The 16454-nt window shown below is 34.5% G+C and overlaps 1 protein-coding gene across 2 annotated transcripts in view; it reads right to left on the bottom strand.

Annotated features, from left to right (window-relative positions):
- The window catches only part of SIPA1L2 (signal induced proliferation associated 1 like 2), a gene marked incomplete at both ends in the record, with an annotated part of 82250 nt that overhangs the window by 4998 nt on the left and 60798 nt on the right, over window positions 1-16454 (bottom strand). For both annotated transcript variants that reach the window (XM_079532441.1, XM_079532442.1), the window contains 3 exons: window positions 6170-6301; window positions 12106-12325; window positions 15189-15342. In XM_079532441.1, coding sequence (XP_079388567.1) covers window positions 6170-6301; window positions 12106-12325; window positions 15189-15342 — 506 coding nt within the window. The remainder of the gene's footprint in view (window positions 1-6169; window positions 6302-12105; window positions 12326-15188; window positions 15343-16454) is intronic.

Genomic DNA, 16454 nt, shown 5'->3' with positions numbered 1-16454 from the left:
TCTAAGCACCAAACAGCAAAAACAGGTCAGAACACTTTAAATAGGCAGAAAAACTTGTTTTACAACTTGTCCCAAATAAAAATAGAAAATCATTCAAAAGCCATTTTAAAGGCATTTCTAAATGAACTTTTTTTTTTTTTTTAGAATAGCAAATATTAACAATTCATTTATTATATGAAAAGAGAAATCGGATGTCATATTTTTATCCAATTTTAAAGACCACAGCTCATTTAATTTGATTTTAACCTCATTTCTAACTTATGATAGACCTCAGCAAATTTGAACATGATGCTTTCATGTGTGTTGAAAATAAGGTAAGAATATAATTTCAAACACTAAATCAATTTGAAACGTATTAAGTGGGTAGATTTAATAAGTACAGATAAAAAACCAAAAGGAGTTTCCCAACTCAAAAGCAGTATGTAGGCCAGACACAAAACTGAATAAACAATCAGACTGACAATGGATTGGGTCAGAAGTTTGAAGTACACATGTAATTATCAATTTCACTTTTATACTGTTAACATTTTCTTTGTCTCTTGACAGAAGAAACCAAAGTCAGCAACAAATGTTATTCAATGCTATTGCTATTTTTTCTGTGGTTACTAACATGTGATGCGTGACATTGCATCTCAGAGGCCATACTGTCTGTAAGATAAAAACCTGTGTTTTTCTTCCACTGCAAAGTAAGCTTAATTAAAGAGAATGGCCACTCATTCATCATGTTTTGTCAGCTGAGAACATGTTTTGTCAGTTTGTTCTCTCTAACAGTGTTTTAAAGTAGCTTTCTCTTGATGTGTAAAAGCAGCTGTAAAAGTAGATGCATGCAGCTGTTACTGAAATCACATGATACAAGTTTTAAGCCCAATATTTTTAAATATCTTCATAATACGTCAACACACAACAAAACAAAAATACAAAAAAAAAACCAAAACAAAACAAAACAAAAAAACAAACAAAAAACAACCCAAAAACGGGTGCTTGCAATTTAGTATAATTTGTGGATTGACTTTTTTTCCTGGTATATTCCATAATGAATTTCAAATGCATGTCATTAAAAATAATAACACTTAGAGTAGGAAATAAATTATGAACCCTTTTCTGTTTACATAGTATAACTTTAAAATATTTTTGAAACATTCCTATATTCATAAAATATGAAAACATCTCCCATTCCTCAGATGAGGAACAAAGTCACTGCATGGCCATTAATAACCAGAAGTCTCCAGTTATATAGCATACTATGAAAACTCCTGCGTTGCTCTTCAAAATAGGCAATTTTCAAAACCCTGGTTGATGTCAAAATCATTCTCTGAACAAGTTACTGACACAATAAACTACTATATCAACAAGATCCCTGAGTACTAAAATATTTTGCTTTTGAATACTTTTCAAGTACTTTTAAGGATGCATTTTTATATTCAATAACTCCTACCAAGCCTCATTGATCTCTCTGAAAGCATTCATGCTTCACAATAGTTTCACCAACTTACTATTTAAATCAAGATGGCTTTTAAATCTGAACTGTAGTTAAAATTGAACTTGTGTTTCAAATACCAAAATTTTCCTACTGATTTTGTTTCTATTTATTCCCAACAGAACTGACTTGACTGTACTCACAAAAATGAAATCAGTGCCACCTTTGTTGATGCTCAACTTTTCAACAGAACAATCAAGCATATTTCTGACTATTATACTGCAGGTAGTGCTTCCTCAAAATTATGAGGACATCCCTAACTGCTAAAATGTCAGAATTTTAGGTTTTAGCTGGGACATTCTTGCCAAACTATACAAGGACCCAAGTGCATAAACAATTTGAGAAAATACTGCAATGACAGGCTGAGAGAGTTGGGATTGTTCAGTCTGAAGAGAGAAGACTCCAGGTAGACTTCATAGCAGCCTTCTGGTACCTAACCAGGGACCACAGGAAATATGGGTAAGACTGTTTATCAGGCAGTATAGTAATAGCATATGGGGAAATGACTGTAAAGTAAAAGAGGGAAGATTTAGGTCAGACATTAGGAAGAAATTTTTCACTGTGGGTGATGAGGCAGTGGCACAAGCTGCAGAAAGAAGCTGAGAATGCCGCATCCCTGGAGGCACTCAAGGCCAGGTTGGACAAGGCCCTGGGCAGCTGAGCTGGTAGAAGGTTGGAACTACATCATCTTTAAGGTACCTTCCAGTTCAAACCACTCTACGATTCTACAGTGTATCAGTGTTTGTACAAAAGTTTAAAATTCTCAAAACAACTTTTACTTATTGGAGAGCAGAAAAGACTAAAATAAGCATGGAGCATGAAACAGCCCTTTCATTACAAAGTAAAGGCTACCTACAAACATACAATGAGATTCACATGAAAGCAAAACAGAGCTACACATGCATGCATTAGAAAAGACCAAATCGTAGCTGAATATTTTCAGCTTTTATCAATCTAACAGTTTAATTTACTAATTTGATTTGAACAATTTTCTCTTGTTGAATGCTTCACTTCATTCTCATTATGTTGTGAGTAGCATTATTTGCACTAAGCCAAAAAGATTTTAAATGGAAATATTAAAATTATATTAATTATAGTAGCACAGATGTTTCTGCAAAGATAAGTTGGCATTAAGAAACACTACATTCTGATTGGCTAGTAGATGATCACAAAAATAACCTGGAAAATAATCAGAAGCTGAAACCACCTATTTAAATGAACTAAATTAAAGACATCACAGAAATGACTTCTAGGTTGTTAGTCCCATAATATTATTTATAAAACACTAACCTTTCTAAAGCAGACTACAATAAGTTTAAACAAACAAAAATAGAACAAAGATCTATTAATAATAATAGTGTTTATGTTTGGGCCAATCCTTTTCTATAATGGCACTAGCAGTTATGGACATCTTGAAAGACTTTACCTTTTATTCCACAAGTTCTCTAATGAATACAAAATGAAATATCAACTACATAACACATATTGAAAATCTGTCCTTCTTTCCTTACTTGGAGATCTATCAAAAGGATAATAAAATAATAATAAAAGAAAGAGATTTTAAAAAAACAAAACAGAACAAAACCCACATTCTCTCATTTATTTATTTATTTTAGATTTCTTTGCTCTCCTTCTTCTTGTTCATCTCTCAACTTTATTCTTTAAATCTCCTCAAAAAGTTGCTTTACTTCTCTTTTCTTCTTTAACCTCATTTTTCTCTCTTTTGCTGCACATTCACATGCAGTTCTGTCTATTTTTTATGTTTTATTTCAGGTGTAGATACAACAGTATAGATACAAAGATACAGCCACAATGAACTTCCAACATGTCAGCTGTCTTATCTATAGCTATATCTTAGTTCTAGAGCTGTCTCTCTATACCTTCTACCAAAATAATACACGGGAAGTGGAAGTAGTGAATCTACATATGGAAGACATTGAATTATACTCCTTGCAACTGACTGCATGAATGCTAAAAATCATCTCTGGATAAAAGAGTCAAATCTATGTCCTGCAGTGGAAGGTAGTGCAAATACTTAAAATAATGTTGCACTGAACCTTTTAGATATTAACCCTCAACACAAACACCTCCAACAAAACCTATTACAGATGCAGCTTCTGGAGCTCGTGGAGGTAAACCCTGTGCAGCTCTTCATTGCACTGTGGAGAACTGTCCACGTGAAACTGGATTTTCCAGCAAAGTCTGAAGTAAATATTCAGCTTCTCGCAAAAGTTCTTGCCAAGAAAAGTATCAGAAATGAAACTCGCACAAACCAAAAAAAAAAAAAAGCCCTATCATGATAATTTTAATTTAACAAGTTATGACTTCCTCATACTCTTCTTCTCAACCATTTCCTCCACCCTCGTTAGACTAGATGAGAAACTGCTGCATTAATCAGAATACAACTGCATTTGCATACGGACAGATAAAGGATTGTGGGGCCCACAGGATGTATGGATTTTTAACAGAGAAGAATGTATGTTCTTAGCATACAGTCTAGAAAAATAACTGAGGAAAAAATATGACCTTGCAATCAGTTTGGTAATTCTAATCAAAGAATACTAAAAGATCTTTATAAAGAAAAAAAACCCTCAAATAAAGACTTGCATCTAGGTTCTAGAAAGGAACATAACTTTTAAATATCAGGTTGATAAAGTCAAACTAGAAGTCAACTCTAACATCAATTTCCCATCTTTGACCCTTTTTTATTGGTCTTTTTTGATCGTCCTATTTAAAATGTGATCTTATTTCCATTCCACTGAAAGAAAAGATCAAAAGAGTTTTATATTCATCGGTTTATGATTTTTAGAATTATCCACTCTCTCTTTTTCACTTTGAAGAATGCAGAAAAGTAGTTCCAAGTTATTTTTAAGCACTTAGATGAAGCAACTCCCCAATTATCAACACATAAGGAAAAAACATCTGTCAATTCATATCCAACTCCCTCCCTCCTAATGAATTTTTTAATTATATCCCTATCAGTTATTCTTTTTAAAAATGGTTTTCCAATTGCAGGAGATAGAATAGAGGAAGATGAACAAGTCAAAATTTTTAAGTTGCAGTATTATGAGTAAGGTCCAAATATATTACAAATCATCTTGCACATATGTGGATGTATCTACTGCAGAGTTCTAAACATGAAGAATTACATTCATTCACCAAAATATATATATATATATATATATATATATATATTATTTTCTGCCTCAAATTCTTCTAAAAAATCAGACTTAAAAACTTTCCATCTTGCAATTCAGCCAATCAATTCTTCACCTTAATTACCTACTAAGCTATTTGCAATTAAAATCCAGCAATATTTGCCCTCCCTAGAACAGGGCACTGTGCATAGCTGCGTTTCTTCCACGTTTATCTCTTAAATGGAAATGGCAATTGCACTTACATAACACGTAGCAAAAGGAAGTTATTTTCACCAAAATATTAAGCAGTAAAAGTAAAGAAAATTGATTCCAGTTTTCAAAGAAATAAAAAAATGTAGGAGCATAGCCTATATAGAACAAGCTTTTAGATAGCTGAACTCAAATGTTGTTATTAGTATTAGCATTTAAAAATATTCTTAGAGAACCAAGTTATCAAATATATAATTCACTGTTGTTTCGGTTATTTACTAAAAATAAATACTAGGATGTTTCCTGAGCGTAGATAAAATAAACAATACAGTTCTCTTGGATGCTGATCATCATTGTTGATCTGATTTTTTTTTTTTTTACTACTGTTTGTTTTCTGAAATTTTAATTATGCCAACTAAATTAGTAAAGTACTTCTGAAGGGCTTTTGAAATTTAATCACTTCATACTCAGGGAGGAAATCAGTACCTGAAGTCTTATTACCATGGTTGCTTTTAGCTGAAAAAAAAAAAAAAAAAACACAACAAGAGCCAAACAAACCAGCACCTTATTACTATCGTAACCCATTCAGCTGATAAAAATGGGACCTACACATCATCCTTACTGATATCTCTGATTCATACATTCACCAGTGAGAATAATACCAGATAAAAAATGTTGCATGTTTTAGGACAGTCTTGTGACCCAACCAAAACTGGAAACCAAGAAACACAAATGTACAAATGGATAGATGATTAGACTCAAACACACATCCATCTGTCTGTGTTTATACATTACGAGTATGCTTGGCTGCCAGAGAGGTGAATGAGGTTTTTCTTCATTAACCCAGTCTTATAATTTAATAACGCAAACCTAGTTTATATCCCATGCTTCAAATTCTGGTACTGGAAAGTATACCATACATTTTTGCTGTTTTCAAGAGCTTGTAACATCTCTTTGATACAAAGTTTTTGAAGACAACACAATAAATCCAGAGAAATTGTTACTCCCAATCACTTTTTAAGCATCTAACTCAAGTGCTTTGAATCTCTCCTTCAAAGCACCTGCTTTTTCCAATAGATTACAGAGAGCACTGTGTCCCTAAGAGATGAATGTTATCTAAGACAGGTACTGAGAGTATTTTAGAGAATACTCCAAATTTTCAGTGACAATCTTCATCACTGAGAAAGCATACCGCTAAAAGAACAAAGGAGCTTCAAAGGTAAACACTGGATTTTTGTTAATTCAAAATGTGTCTGTATGTGTATGTACATATAAATATATATTCTTTTTCCCCAAAAAATGTTTGTGTAGTGAACAGTGATCTTTATTCAACTTTTCCTGTTACCTTCAAACGCTCGTGCAGCATCTACCAGGTGGGACCAGTCTAGCCCTGTGGCAGTGTCTGGCAGGGGCATCAGGCCAGGATCATTGAATTTGGCTTTATCAGATAAGGACCCATCTGAGAACCAGAATTCATCTAAACAATAAACACAATAATTAGTCTTCCTATAACAATGAAGTACAATTAATTTTGAACCTTTTATAATGAACTGTAAATATATATATAAAATTAATGACTGCTATCTTCGTTTTTCTTTTTCCTGTTGTTTCTTGTTCAATACTCAATAAGAATGGACACAACTGTTAAGTCGAGCAAAATGAGCTGGCAAGGGTTTCTAGAGGTTTTTTTGCCCCTCCATACATCATGTTGTCTTTGCACTTTCCTGTAAATTCTGTGAGTAGGCAGCACTGATTCTTAAAGCATACTATATTAAACCTGGGCACTGAGCAGAAAAGTTGCTAGATGAACAAAGGTATGTTTTAAATAAAGCTGGGAATCAACATATGAAATATTTACACACAGGGTTTTATTCTGGAATGTAAACATTTCAATTTCAAAAACATTACCTACTTCTATTGCATTTGTAAGTTCTAGCCTGTATCCAAGACTCACTTTCACGCTGAAAATATTACCTATTAATACTTGTGTATCTGAGAATGCAAGATTTGCATGTCAATACCTGAGCTCCAGATTAAGGTGTAACATGCTGTACACTGAAGATTAGTGTATGCATTTCAATTAATCTACAATGTTAGTTCGTGCAGTTATGCGGTCTTTTAGAAAGATACCGTGAACATACAACATAGTAGAGGAGATGTTAATTTTCATAACTATCTTAAATAGTTTAATATTTTCCTTATCTTTCTATAGCAATCTTCACTGTGAATGAATATTGTAGAATAGACACAAAGATGATTTAAAACTGCATTAAAAACAAATTTTAAACTGAATTTCATCTAAAGATACTGATGCAATCACTTTTATTAAATAGTACAGTCAAAAGAAAAATGATTTTTGCTTTTAAGATGTGCCAAAATACCTATTTTTTTCATTGAACACTTCAGAAGTAGAGGTCTCTTCCATCTAACTATTCTAGTGCTTTAGATTACAATATTTAAAGTGATGTTTTTTCTAGCACAATACCATACATAAAAATCACTGAAGGAAAAAATGCACACGCACACATGGAAGATTATTCTAGTGTAAGAAAGTGGCACATTGTCATTGTCCAGAACCATAACAAAGAATACTGAAGTCTATTTGAATTAAATATTTGACCTAAAAATCCCAATGCAGAACCCTTTACAGAATATTCCACTGCACAGAGCAATGATTTGAGCATGTAAAATTAGAGCTTTGTAAAAAAAAACCTGGGGCTGTTTTTGTTTTTATATCTGGAACATCAGAGGAAAGGAGTTTTTCAATTCTCTATCAAGAACTGGAAGTCCCATGAATCAAAATCAATGCCTGTGAAGTAGAAATCCTATCTACTACGGACTTCATCTTGTTCTATGACTTACATGAAAGTATTGTTCTATTACAAATGGAAAAGATTTGACAATTCTCTGTAGAAATGTATTCCATAGTAACCATTTTTGGGATGCCAAAGTAGATGATATATGAAGTGAAACTACTCATACACCTGTAATAATATAATATTATATTTTCAATTTCTTATAAACACAAAATCTTATCTAAGGTTATCTTGGAGTAAAAGTGCTTTGTAAGCTCAACAGTAGAGAATACTCTAAACTTCTGTATATGATTTGGGAATTGTAAGAGCCATATTTGTGCTAGTAGAAATGTTTTATATATTGCTGTTGGGGAAAACAGAGAGAAAGCCTTATTTGAAGGCTGGCAAGCCAGCTTTTGGTTCTAGACCAGCAGGCAGGCCCTAAAGGGCAGCCCTTGCTTTTATACAATCAAGCCTACAGAGGCTGGTTGTGAAACCTGTCAGAAAGATGCCTGTACTCCGTACATTCTGCTGACTTTCCAAATTGAAGTGTAGGAGTGATATATTCACCAGCAGTCAACCTTCATTACATGCTGTCTTGTGAGAACCTCAGTTCACCTTAGGGTGGATTCTATTTGGTCCCTGACAGAGCAGCTTAACTGCTGAAAGCCTCCTGGAGTAGGAGATTTGAATATTAATAGCTCTCAAAACTCAAACTCAAGTGCTCATGTTGATGGCTGATACTATATGACTGATACTATAAGCAGGATAACTGAACAGGCATCAGTGTGCCACTGCAGAATAAGGAGCTCTAAAGACATAGGCCTTTTTGTGCATCTGAACCTCAGAGAATACTATTCATACTTTAGGAACACTCTGGCTAGGAAGAATTATTTCTACAGCAGTGCATTTGCATTGCCTTCCAGTTTCTCTTACCTTCCTGTTGCCTACACATTTTCTTTGTATGAATGCAATATCATCAGCATGCAGGCTGCTTGCTGTTTTCATTTTTGACTTATGCAAATGTGACATGCACACCTTTGCATTTCCCGGAAGGTATGCAGAACCTCAAAGGTCATTATCTTCATTGCACGCAAGTTTGGTTTTGAACCAATGCAGACTTATTCCTTTATTTCCTTGAGGAAATAATGCATGTTATCTTTCAGTTTTAAAGATTACTTTATTTGCTCTACTCCAATTTGGCACTAAAACATTGATCTCCTGGCTTCAGGTCCTTTCATTCATGCCCCTTACTTCCTGTATTTACAAATTTTCTTTATTTTTATTATTGCTATATTAAAGTAAAAGCATTTTCAAAAGTTCTTATTTTCACCAGAATTATATGGTAAACTCAGTTTCCAATAGATATCTCCTGAAATTGACTGTTGTCAGTCCCACCCCTCCTGTATTCAAAGAGTAACTAGAAGGAGAAAGAAAAAAAAGATTCATCTGGCTTAACCCTTTTTACTTCTAAGATAAGTATCTTGCTTCAGTCAAAACTGCTACTTTTATGTAGAGATTGTAGGCAGTGGAAGAATATCTGCTATGTACTTATTGTGTTCATAAACTAACACATTATTTAATAAGCAGGTTATACTCAAAAGATGTTACAAGTGAAGGAACACAGAAAGTCATATGTGGACATAAATCCCAGTGCCTCTTCCAGTTCTTTTTTCCTGCAATTAGTAACTACCTGCCTAGCATCTCCCCCCTCTGCATCATTGCCTAGGGTTGACAAAAGTCTCCCTTCAAAGATGCCAGCTTGTTAGTAGACTTTCTCATGGAATTATGTTTATATTACTGTTAAAACAGTGGGCATGTGCCCCAATAACTACTTTTATGCTGAACTTCTCACAGGCGTTTCCTACAATATGAAGGAAAATATTCAGAATTTGCTAGTGTCTTATTACAAAATATTCCCTTCTTAACGACCCTCATCAGTGAAAGTATCCTGCACCTTGCTCCTTTTCTCAAAGCACACCATCCCTCCTTCCCTTTTTTTTTTCATTATAGGAGTGGACCATGGTCTCAGTCTGACTGCCTCTGTATGTCTTCCTGGATTTCTCTCACTTACGTTTGTATACTAATTCTGTACCTGTGGTTCTTGTTGTTTTCACTCCTTCACTGCTAGTTCAGCCACCATGAATTGACAAGACAGGGATACATTTGTACCTGCAACTGTGCAGGGTATGTGAGAATCACTCAACATGAAAAGCACTGTGTCAGGGAATCTTCAATGTCCCCAAGGTAAAATTTAAGAGTTCTCAGCTACAAAAGTTCTGCTTTTTGGTTTAAGTTAAAAACTAAGATAAAACAAATCTTTCTGGAGTTGTGTACTGTGTGCAATCCACAGTACTCATTTCAAGCTCTACTGAAAGCAACATTTTTTTTCAGTTCACTTCCTCCAGTGATAAAATGATAAAAAAGTCCTACAGCTTTATTTTCTCATTTCCTTCCCACAGTGAACATCACACAGTTTAAGTTCCTGTTTCCATATTTGCACAGTCATTTTGTCTGATTTTCTAGTAATCTGAAACCCTTCAGGTTGCCCATTATGCTCTGTTTTTGCTGTGGCTTTGCTTCGCTATTAATCACAGTCTATTCCTTGCTGGAGGGGTCTCACGAGACTTGGTGCTGCCACAATATTTCATGGAACACATGCTGGGTAATAACATGCAAGAGCATATCTAAAAGTGAATTCTGGTCAAAACCACAGTATTTTTACTGATTTCTGTTAGCATTAAATATCAGTAAAATTAAAATGTTTTAAGATCACAAATGGATGCATTTTATGGAAGACAGTACTATCGGAGCTAGGAGTCCAGGTATCTGAAACTGAAGCCTCCAACTATTATTATAAATGCAATAGAATGGAAATATCTGACACATGCTAATTATAAAATCCTCCCTAACAAGATTCAAGATTAGTTTCTTATAACCAGATACTGACTAGCAGTATTTTGAAAATAATGGTGGGCAAGTCATTATGTGTTTGTCTTCAGGTGGCAATTACAGATAAACGATTATAGCTTCCTTAAGACAGTCGTCATAACAGATCTTTTATCACTGGCTTTGAAAGGTACTTTTAAAATACAGAACCAGAAGCAGAAAATAGGACCTGTGTATGAAAATAACAGGAACTCTCTTGGGTATTAACAATCAGCTTCACACTGACTGACAGGATACTAATTTCATGTTTTTTCCCCACTATGCACGTAAGTGTCTGTATCTAAGATGCACCAAGAAGGGAAAATAATGTAAGACAGTACCAATACACAAAACACTGAAATTCCACAGCTGGAAGAGCAGTATAAAGCCTGAATGCACACCATTAGTTGCTGTGTGCCAGCCTCCAGAATGCTGAAGCCTCCAGCCTGATAAAGGTTTGATCACTTTGCAGATTAACCATCCTAACAAATTGCTCTACAAGTACAGGTCTAGCAGGTGTAAGAAAAAAAAAAATGCAATCAGGAAGCCATTTTAAAGCCCTTAACACACTACAAAATTTCGTATTAGTCTCAAACGAAAGAAAATGGAGCTTCATAAAAGCAAAGGATCTTCCTATTCTGAATTTATGCTAAAGAGTTTCATGCTGATGGAAGAGGAATAGTTTGAAGTTTGGCAAAAGGTACATAAAGCTTGCATTTCCAGCTGAAGCAGGAGTTTAGAAGTTTATAATAGTTTAAAATGAAGCTCAGTGTGATGCACCTCAGTGTTACAGGAAAGTGTTTTTTCATATAACTTCATACTGAAAGCAAGTGATTGCTAGTGCCTTAAAGACACGATGAATGACAGAAGCCTATCATTATTACTTCAGTTATTTGTCCATATTCTCTCTGGACATGGGTTTACAAGCATCCTCAACATTTTCAGGAAACCCACCCACACCTTCTCAACTATCAATTTCAGAGTTCACAGTTGTTCTATTTTTGTAAACTGCAGTCAGTTGCGATACAATATTAACGTAGGTAAGTATTTCTTTATTTCTAGATTTCATGTCTCCTATGGCCGGAGTGAAATAATTGAGCAGCATTTAAAAAAAATAATAAAATTACCCTTATTAAGTATATAAAGATGTGGCCTACATATATGTATCTGTGTATGCAGGTTTGGGCTGTGGTATATAAGCATTAATGTATTATATGATGAATGTAGCACTAATTTGAACGTACACAAAGACTGAAACAAAACAGGCCAGTTGGGCTTGATTGGGCCACTCCTGGAAAATAAAATTATAACCAGAAATATCTTCAGACAATTGTTTGTTGTCGATTACTGATCATCTGAAAACTTCATAGGAAGTAAACACCATCTCCAAACATAATAAACCTGAACTGATCACCAAGGTAAGCATAAGCATGTACTGATGACCAAATATGTTTTTACCAGGATACCCAGAAGACTGATGCGACATTTCTCAATTTCCCCTCAAAAGTAAATTCCAACATATATTCCGAACTCAGCAACAACAGTGACAATCACTTACTCCTCAGATTTCCCATTCCAGGTGTCAGGCTCATTCTGGGAGGCAACGTGCTGTGATATGGTGGAGTAGTGCTGAATAAGATATCATTTGGGAGAGCCTGGTCTAGCACTGAACTTCGAGAGCTGGCATATGAAGATCCTCTTCGATTGCTACATATACTTTCATCTGACAGGGTACGATAAAGTGTCCTCCGTGGAGAAAGGTTTCCATAAAATGAAAACTAAACATCAAAATATGGAGATATAAGAACATATATTACTGGTTAAAATAATTTCAACTAGCATATCCCATCATCAGACTGCTGGGAGTATTCTTCTGGGCAGGCATTCTGAAATTGTTGAGCTAACACAGATCAGAGATTTGTTCCATCACATCAGCTCTGTACTGAGGCCTCAGAAAGTTGAATTGGATTTTCATACTTCTTCCTCTCGATATTTTGGAACAAATTTCCATGAATTAATCAGATTTTGTGCAGCTTTATTAATTCTAAATGTTAAATGAAATCCCCATAGCATTATGACAGCAATTTTTTTTCCAGAAATATATGTATCTAAGACTACCAGCTTTTGGTAACATTTATTGAGGACTGTACTCTTTGATTTTAATTTGAAATGGCTATGCTTTAATATTTAACATTCTGAACTGATACATGGTGCAACATAATTCATTGAACAGTAAGAGTGATTTTAGAGACTGCATTTCTACAAATATCATGAAATAGGCTTAGTGAATAGGATAATAGAGTTCAGTGGAAACTGTTACGTATTTCAAAAAGTTATTTAACCAAAACCCAAACATCTACAGCAGAACAAGATGTTACTGTAGTGTAAAACTGGGCCATTCCACTTCATAAGTCATTCTTCAGCACTCCAAATCCTGTTACTTCTCACATGTACAAAGGTCAGTTATTTTAATTATTTTAACTGGTTTCTCTTGCATGTAACAATTTAATATCTAGCCCTATTTGCCATGTAGCTAACTATGAGAAGCATACTCTCTATGAAGAAAGTAAGCTCAGGACCAATAACTCTTCAAAACAGTGAATCTAGCATAGAGTTAAAAATATCTACATTGTTATATTTCTGAACAAAATTCACTCACTGATGAATGCGTCTAAAAAGAATAGACAGAAACGCTCAATCATGCCACAAAGAACAGTCTTTGCAGAACAGTTAAATGTATTTCATATCTTTAGTTCAGGAAAGCATCTATCTTGAGGACAATACAGAAAATGCTGAATTGTTAGAATGTTTAACTATGTCCCAAAGAAGATTAAGGCAGATACTCAGATTCTAATCTAGGAAAGCATCATAATATCAGCAAGGGGAAAAAAGAAAGGGGGGATGATCAGTTCTAAAGGTTGGAAACAACCTATATGATCATCTAGTCTAACCATCATAGGAATAAACGTCAGGCCAAATCCTTATTTTAACACATGTAAAATAGTGGTATCAACAGTCATGAGCAGCAGTACTAGATAAAAGACATACACAACATCCCTAGGTATACGGACATTAAGTGTATGGTATCCTTTTATAAACAGTGGTTAAAGAACACCAAGAGCTGCTGAGTCTTAATAGGCACCACACTGGGAAAAGGATTAAAAACCTTCTTTCTGTGAATTAAAAGCATCTCCAATCCTCTTTAACACACCTGAGATTCAGCAAGCATTCTGCTACAACTCTTGTATGTTTCTGAAGTCTCCCAACATCACATTACATTTTTATCTAAAAAGATTGGCCAGTAGCTCTTCAAATATGTTAAACTTTAATTGTTGAAGCTTTACAGAGTTTCAGAGCATGACAAAAATTAAACACTACACATTCTAGAGAGTTCACTATTCCCTGCTCTTTGAAGAAGGTGAGATAAAATGAAACCGAAGATGTGATTCAATTCTGTTCAATTTTACATACTCAGAAAAATTACTTTCTGGTTTGCTGTCAAAAGCAACTGACTAAGCTACAGCAAGATAACTACTCTCTACGAGGACATCATCAAAGACTGGATAGTGCTAATTCCTGTGGCTTCCTGTGGGGGTCTCTTGCAAATCAGAGCCCGTGGTCTCTCTTACTTAGATATCCTGAGGGGAGAAGGGGACAGTAGTAATATATCTCAGAACGGCCGCATCACCTCACTCTTTATGTAGGCAGCCTTGAAATGACAGAAACGTTGGCAATTCTTGAAATCGTCACAGAAAGCCAAATTTTGCACTAATCGTAATTTATAAAAATCTCTAGGACATTATTCATAAGAATTCAACTACATACTTAATGTACTTAGCATACTTAACATATTGCACTTTAAAAGTACGTATAATCTGAATTCTAAACTCTGCACTTAAAGGATTCCCACGCGTTTTTTTTGTTCAGACGTGATTACGTTATTTAGCACACTGTATGAACACCAGGGGTTAAGAGGGCATTGAATTTATATCTAAGTGTGACAATTACTCAAGCAATTCAATTGTTTTGTGCTTTATTGCAAATTAAGCCCAAAAAATCAGAATCGTGTATACATGAAACCTAGAAAATATTAAATTCCCTATACTCTTCTTGTGAACTTTTTAATATTCCTGATTGTCTTCATTTGGTATAGAGTTACGCTCTCCTCCAACACCATCAACTGTGTACTTCCAACTACTGGTTGGACTACTTCCAACTACTGCCTATGTAAAATTGTGATTCGGACAGAATTGTCCGTACTGAGTAGCACAAGACAGGGGAAAAGCAGGCTTACTTTTATTCCTCTGCCTAAATATAATTTGAGGTGAATAAATGTAACCATCCAACCTTGAAAATGTTACTCTTAACCTTTGAAATTATAATTAACTTACTAAACCTTTACAGTTAAGCAGAGTCATACTTAGACAAATGCTGTATTTCATGCATAATCATGAAGTAGGTATGATTTTCTTGATGTGGGAGCTGACGTTTTGGGATTTATGCTGAGTATTTAAAGCGTTCCCAACGAATATACTTAGTTTACACAAAATGTTGCTGCCTTTCCTATAGACATTTTCGGAATGCCAGAAGATCATTTCTAACATAACTGTGTCTGAATTTTACACAAAGAAAGTAGCTAACCTTTCTTCTCCCCTCCTCCACAGAGATGTTTTCTGGAAGCATCAACTTCAGAAAATCTTCTTTGGACAACACTTGCTGGCTTTCAACAATGGCATTCCTCACAGCAGTTTGAAGTGGACTTGATGCAGACACAGAATCTATATCATCATATACTCTGTTGAAACAATTGCAAAATAAGCAATAGTGCTCTTGGATTTATTTTCAGTCACAAAATAAAACTTGTTAGACTTATCTCCTGCTACAGCATGCTTTTATTTATAACACTTTCCAGGCATTTTATATTAAACTGTTTGTGGGTTTTATGGGTCCAAGATGAAATTCTTAAGTCACTGAAAGATCTGAAGAGGGAAAAAAAAAAAAAACAACCAACAAACAAACAAAAAAAAAGCATAATGCTAGTTTCTCCCAACTCGCCTCTCTCCTTTTCACACACAAGATTTCTGTATTGCTGAGGTTTTACTCATATCAACATTTTCAATAGTTCCTCACAAATCAAAACAATTTTTAATTCCTTAGCAAATAAGACAATCTAGATTTTTTAGTGTGATATTGTATCCAAACTGAAAAAATGACTATGGTCATCAACAGCAACATTTGAGGTATATTTGTAATCAATTGTGCCATGTGCCAAGTGTGTTTCATTATCAGCAATTTCATACAGCTATTTAGACAAATAAACAGCTGTCTTCTTTAATTATCAGTATATAAAAATGTATTTACAGTCAACAAAGGACTGTCAAGCTGAATTATTATTTTTCACCCTCCTTCCAGTGAGAAAGGAGAGAATTTTAGCAGATTTACTCTTGAAATGCAATCTAAGGAACCAGAGATTCCCAGTCACATAGAACATGCATTTGAATCCATTACTTACTGTCAAGTGCAGCATAATCAGTGACTCTGTCCTCAGCGGAGAGAAAACAAGCTTTGCTATGGTAAAGTGTAATTCTCAGTGAATTATATCCTATAGTGGCACAACATTCAGCAATTGACCTGATTTCCAACATCATTGCTAATTAGAGATGTTATTTTATTTCAACATAATTATCCTCAGAGGGATATTTCCTCTCTGTGATGTATAGAAAGCTTTCCTAGAAAGAAAGAGGTGAAGAAGTGCTCTAAACCATGGAAAAACCTGAAAATGTTTTCTGGTATAAGAAGTGCTGCCATATTCAATTAATATTTCATAAATTGAACTAGCTCTTGAAGATGCTTTTCAAAATAGCTGTGGTTTCATTCTAAATGCCATGCCTCATTATGCAATTTTGT

This window comes from Tetrao urogallus (genome assembly GCF_951394365.1).
Source record: "Tetrao urogallus genome assembly, chromosome: 2".
Classification (NCBI taxonomy): domain Eukaryota; kingdom Metazoa; phylum Chordata; class Aves; order Galliformes; family Phasianidae; genus Tetrao; species Tetrao urogallus.
The sequence above is the reverse complement of the archived record's forward strand: the minus strand, read 5'-3'. Positions and strand labels throughout refer to the sequence as shown.